Raw genomic sequence first — 6,014 nt, 5'->3', positions numbered from 1 at the left:
TGCCCCATGGAGCCATTGCAGAGAGGATTGCTGTGGTCAGGGGAGAGCTGCTGCTCTTTGTTGGGATGTGTTGTATTTGGAGTGTTTTGTGCCCTGGATGCTGCTGCATGGGACTTGGTCTGTGTTCCAGAACTGTGGGCATGTGACCTGCTGCTAAACACAGGGCCCTGGCTGCCCCGGGGGTTACAGAGGAGTGTGCTGTGGGACCTCCCCAGGGTGATGGCAGCAGTGGCCCTGCAGTGCTGCAGTGCCCCAGGAGGGCTGCTCCCTGCCGGGGCAGAGCTGCAGTTGGGGTCCTGGTGCTGTGCTGCAGCGAGGCAGGGGGTTCCAGCACCTGCTCTGCCACTGCTCCCACATTGCCACAGGCACCAACATTGCCTTGTGTTTGGAGTAAAAGATGTTCTTGCAGAGGTGGATGTGTCCCTGTCTACGGGGAGGGGATCCCGCCAGGAGCATTAGGAGAGCAGGGCATGCTGTCTGGGTTAAGCAGCCAAGCGTTGCTGGAGGGGAAGGACAGTGGAGGACAGCTAAGGACAGCCCCACTGGGCCAGCACAGCAGAGCATTAGCAGTAAGCAGGGAAAGTTAATCCATGGCCCCAGCACGCTCCTGATGGGAGTTAACACAACTCTGCAGCTGCAGCCATGCACTGCTGTTGAGAGCGTCTGGGGCTGGGCACTACAAGCAGGGGCACAGCATGGGCAGGCAGTGGCAGAACAGGCAGAACTTCTCTGGTGCCCAAGGAGAGGGAGGTGGGTGCCCAGGCCAGGAGCTGCCAGAGCCCTGCCGCAGTGGATGGGAGTGAGCAGAGCCTGCGGACACCCCACAGCACAACAGCACCCTTGTCTGGAAATGCTCACTGGGACGTGCAGCAGATGGGCTGCCCATGGACGGGGAGTAAAAAAAGAGATGCAGACAAGCAGTTTCACAGGGAGTGCTCCCCACCTTTAATCCTCTCAACACAACACAGCAGTAAAGCAGCCACGGGGTTTATGCCATGCTGGATGCTATTGTGGGGTGCACCTGCTGCACCACAGAGCCAAGCACATTGCTTGTCCTGCACTTTGGCCACAGGGACAGGGGTGTCAGGCTGCCCCCACTGCTTCAACCACTATCCTTCCAGATAGGCCCTCAAATCCTCAGGCTGCAAACAGGGAGAAGTCTCAGCAGCTACCAGTATTTTCTTGCTCAGGCTAAACCTGCTCCCCTGAGCTCCAGGGTACAACATGGGGCCATGTACCACAGGGTATACACCACATAAGGAAGCAATATCCACCACCAGCTGGACCAGTGAGTGGGGTGGGATGTGTGCCATGGCCCTCAGAGTGGACCCAGGGGCTCTTACCTGCACAGGGAGCAAAGCTGTAGCTGGGAGAGTACTGGGAGGAAGCATAGCTGCACCAGCGGCAGAGCTGAAGCACTCACCACACACCTGACCTGGCAAGAAACCGAGACAGCTGGGGGGTTAGTGGGAGACATGAGGGCTCTGAGATGGTTTATTGCAAAGGGTTTCTGCAGGTAACACAGGGATGGAGCACGGTCCTTGTTGGTGGGGGCTTCTCTACTCCTCACCCTCCTCTTCATCCTCGTAGGAGTCCAGGCCCACCTCCTCATAATCCTTCTCCAGAGCAGCCATGTCTTCCCGGGCCTCAGAGAACTCCCCTTCCTCCATGCCCTCCCCCACGTACCAGTGCACGAAGGCTCTCTTGGCGTACATCAGGTCGAACTTGTGGTCCAGGCGAGCCCAGGCCTCGGCGATGGCCGTGGTGTTGCTCAGCATGCAGACGGCGCGCTGTACCTTGGCCAGGTCCCCTCCTGGCACCACGGTGGGAGGCTGGTAATTGATGCCTACCTTGAAGCCCGTGGGGCACCAGTCCACAAACTGGATGCTGCGCTTGGTCTTGATGGTGGCGATGGCGGCGTTGACGTCCTTGGGCACCACGTCACCACGATACAGCAGGCAGCAGGCCATGTACTTGCCATGGCGAGGGTCGCACTTCACCATCTGGTTGGATGGCTCAAAGCAGGAGTTGGTGATCTCGGCTACTGAGAGCTGCTCATGGTATGCCTTTTCTGCAGAGATGACAGGGGCATAGGTGGCCAGTGGGAAGTGGATGCGAGGGTAGGGCACCAGGTTGGTCTGGAACTCGGTCAGATCAACATTCAGGGCCCCATCAAACCGCAGTGATGCTGTGATGGATGAGACGATCTGGCTAATGAGTCTGTTCAAGTTGGTGTAGGTCGGGCGCTCGATGTCCAGGTTCCTGCGGCAGATGTCATAGATGGCCTCATTGTCCACCATAAAGGCACAATCTGAGTGCTCCAGGGTGGTATGTGTGGTGAGGATGGAGTTGTAGGGCTCTACCACAGCAGTGGAGACCTGTGGTGCTGGGTAAATGGAGAACTCCAGCTTGGACTTCTTCCCATAGTCAACGGAGAGTCGCTCCATCAACAGGGAGGTGAATCCGGAGCCGGTGCCACCTCCAAAGCTGTGAAACACGAGGAATCCCTGGAGGCCTGTACACTGGTCAGCCTGCAGAGAGAAATGTGAAATTGCTCTGAGATGGATTTATTTGTGAATACCAGATGGTTCAGAGGCCCTTCAGGACCTGGTCCAACCCTGCCATGGGCTGCTCCAGATCCCTCTCAGGGCACAGCAGGGTTTGCAGTGTGCTCTGAGCCCAAGCACGATGATGGATCTCAGCCAGAGGGGGACATGTACCCCCTCTGCAGTCACCTACCAGCTTCCGGATCCTGTCCAGCACTTGGTCGATGATTTCCTTGCCGATAGTGTAGTGCCCACGGGCGTAGTTGTTGGCAGCATCCTCCTTGCCGGTGATCAGCTGCTCTGGGTGGAAGAGCTGACGGTATATTCCAGCCCGAACTTCATCTGGGGGAGACAGGGGAGAGTTGAGCCTGGCAGAGGCTGTTGGTTTGAGCTGTGCGCCAAGCAGAGGAGCATGTGTGAGCACCCATCCCTCATCCATGCTCTGCCTGCCAGGGCCATGCTCTGCCTGCCAGGGCCATGTCCAAGGACCCACAAGTCACCAGGGCCACCACCAGCATCAGGTTTCTCTGGCAGGAGGAGGCTGTCACCTCCCTGCACAGGAGCTCAGGTTCTCCCACTATCGGGAGCTGCAGCGGCACAGTGGGAGCTGCAGTTCCGGTTGGGCTGGTTTCTTTCTGTGCACATGTGGTAGCGGAGACTACCAGCACCGCTGCCTCTAGGACACTTCAAGAACAAAAGCTGGTGCTCAGGCTTGTGGCTTTTCCTGGGGAAAGAAGGGCCCTCATGTTGAACCCAGTACAGGATGCTGACAGCAGACCACAAGTACCAGCTGCTTGCTACCCACCCATGGGTGCACCCCAGGCCATGCAAACTCCAGCACTCACCGATCACAGTGGGCTCCAGGTCCACAAAGATGGCCCGTGGGACGTGCTTCCCAGCCCCGGTCTCACAGAAGAAGGTGGTGAAGGAGTCATCCCCTCCACCAATGGTTTTGTCGCTGGGCATCTGCCCGTCCGGCTGGATGCCATGCTCCAGGCAGTACAGCTCCCAGCACGTGTTGCCCATCTGGACGCCGGCCTGGCCGACATGGACGGAAATGCACTCGCGCTGCGGAGGGGGAGGAAGGGTCAGATCCCAGCATAGCTCTGTCCTACCTACCTCAGCAAGGATCTGCCTGTGCCAGTGCCACACAGCCACCAGCATAGGAGCTGCCAGTGGTCCCAGAGAGCACATGCTCCTTTGGGTGACCTCCTGCATGCTCCTGAGGGGCCCAACAGGGCTCTCATTGTCCTCAGCCTTGGATAGGGATCTTGCTGGGTTGTGAGCCAGCTCTGGTGTCCCTCCTGCTGGGGTCCACCAACCCCAAGGACTCTGGCCAGGGCTGTCCTCCAGCAGCACATGGAGCAGAGGTGGCCCAGGTCCCCTGCACCCGCCACACTACCACCTCCTTCCCCAGACTACAGCAGCCCAGCAAGGTGCTCAACTGATGGGGAGTACGTACTTAACCCATGCAGTGCAAACAGTATAGGGAAACCCCCCTACTTGATTCTCCAGAGCCAGGTAAGCACTCAGCCTCCTGGGGTGAGGGGTCTTGGGAATGCAGGGGCAGTGGGTTGCAGCCAGGGAGGACTGGGGGTGAAGCCTAGCAGTCTCCAAGGCAGCACAGATATACTTCAAGCTACGCAGTCCCATCCTGTGCGGCAAAACCATGTGGGCAGAAGGCTGTGAGCTGGAGATGTGCCTCCTGCACTCCCATCCTGCTGGTGCAGGCCTGCTCCACTACCCCTGGCATCCATCCTCTGCTAGCCCTAGCATCCCTGCTCCCGGAGGAGGAGGAGAACAGGACTCTGCCCACGGGTCCTGGGGCTCCTTGCTCCTTCATTCCTCGACAGCACAGCGCTGCGAGCTGTGATGGGGTCCGTGCCCCGTCCCAGTGCCAGCGGAGGAGAAGTCCTCCTGCCCCACCGGGAGGGCCGGGGGCAGCCTCAGCCCACCGGGAGTGGGGACAGGCCCGGGGCAGGGTCCTCAGTAGAGCACGGTCAGCGCTGCGGCAGGCGAGGCGCTGCGATACACCTTCTGGCACGGCCCCGGCCCCTTCCCGAGCAGCTAAATATAGCCCCGGCCCCAGGCGAGGGCAACAGTGACTGCCCAGTTTAAAGAGCTGCCCCGGCCCGCTTCGCCGCTGCCAGAACCCGCGGGCAGGGACGGGACGGGAGGGCCGGGACCCCCACGCTCGCCCCCCGCTGCCAGTCTCGACGGGGCGCCCTGTGCCGCGGGGGGAGCCCCGCCGAGTGCCCAGTCCAGGCTCCCGGTGCCCGACTGACGCCTCCAGCCCCGGCAGCTGTCCCCGTCCGTCCGCGGCCACCATTCCCCGACGGACAGATCACCCCCTCCATCCCCAGCGCGCCCCGCACTGCGGAGGCGGGGAGGACCTGGGCGCCCGGAACCGTGGCGGCGAGGGAGGACCGGATAGGAGCAGCGGGGGGGTAGCGGCTGCCCAAGGGCTGGGGCCGGTAGGGCTGCCCAAGGTCACGGCGGGGAAGGAGAGGGCGCATCGCGGCTGTTTCCCGGTACTCGGTGCTCGGGCTGGGGGAAGCTACCGAGCGCCCTCCCCGCACCGTGCCCGCCGCCGTGTCCGCACTCACCATGTTGCTGCTGGGGGTCCGGGCTGTCCCGGCGGCTCGGTGCGGCGGGGCTCAGCGCGGAGCTGCGGCTGCTGCAATCCTCTCCGCAGCGCCTTCTTATAGGTGGGAGGGGCTCTCTGCCGCCGTCCCCCCTTCATTTGGATACATTTGCATGCCGGGCTGGAGTAACCCCCTCGGGGGGAAGCGGCAACCTGCCTGGGGCTCTCCCGGCTCCGGAGGAACCTCCAGGATGCAGGGCCCGGGGTTGCTCTTTCTCCTTTGCAGGGAGAGAAGCAGGAGGCTCTCGAGCTGCAGATCTAGGTTCTAGCCCTCCGTGGCTACTGGCAGTGCTCAGCCACCAGGACCCGGAGCAGCTACTGCAGCCCCTAACCTGCACCACAATGCAGCCCCCCCTGGAATTTAGGTACACCCCGAGATCACCTGAGCCTCTAGAATAGGAGAAAGGAGGAGAAACATGTCAGAGATACGTGTCAGGCTCTGGAGCTCAGAGTGCCCCGCAGTCTCCCTTCACCTTCAGGAACCTCTGGCCAGGGGCTGCCCTTCTCTCCCGGTGGGGACAGGCAGGTAGTGCCGCACATCTAAGGCTGCAGATCAGCACGGCAAATCTGGGCTGGGGAGCTGTCCCTGCTGCAAAAAAGGGTCATTGCAGCCCGTCTGCTGTTAATGGTTTGTGAGTACGCTCAGAGAAGCAGCTCTGTTTCAGCCTCAGCTAGCACAGCCTCCCCAGCCAAGGCTGATCCTGCTGCGGAGGATGTATGGACCACCAGCCTGGCTGCTGGCTCGGAGAAAAGCAGAGCCCAGAGCCTCAGCACTGCACACTGTGTGCACAGGGACAGAGGGCTCTGTCCTTGCTGCCCATGGG

General features: G+C 61.1%; 1 protein-coding gene across 1 annotated transcript; it reads right to left on the bottom strand.

The window, feature by feature from the left end:
• Nucleotides 1-921: 921 nt before the first annotated feature.
• LOC130610287 (tubulin alpha-5 chain) lies at nt 922-5,289 on the bottom strand. The gene is made up of 4 exons (XM_057430012.1): nt 5,153-5,289; nt 3,392-3,614; nt 2,740-2,888; nt 922-2,531 (listed from the first exon to the last, which is right to left on the bottom strand). The coding sequence occupies exons 1-4, from the start codon at nt 5,153-5,155 to the stop codon at nt 1,560-1,562; spliced, it is 1,347 nt and encodes a 448-aa protein (XP_057285995.1). The 5' UTR covers nt 5,156-5,289; the 3' UTR covers nt 922-1,559.
• Nucleotides 5,290-6,014: the final 725 nt, after the last annotated feature.

The sequence above is a fragment of the Pezoporus wallicus genome, unplaced genomic scaffold (assembly GCF_028554395.1).
Source record: "Pezoporus wallicus isolate ANWC-B61680 ecotype Strahan unplaced genomic scaffold, APGP_CSIRO_Pwel_v1 contig_5261, whole genome shotgun sequence".
Lineage (NCBI taxonomy): Eukaryota > Metazoa > Chordata > Aves > Psittaciformes > Psittacidae > Pezoporus > Pezoporus wallicus.
The sequence above is the reverse complement of the archived record's forward strand: the minus strand, read 5'-3'. Positions and strand labels throughout refer to the sequence as shown.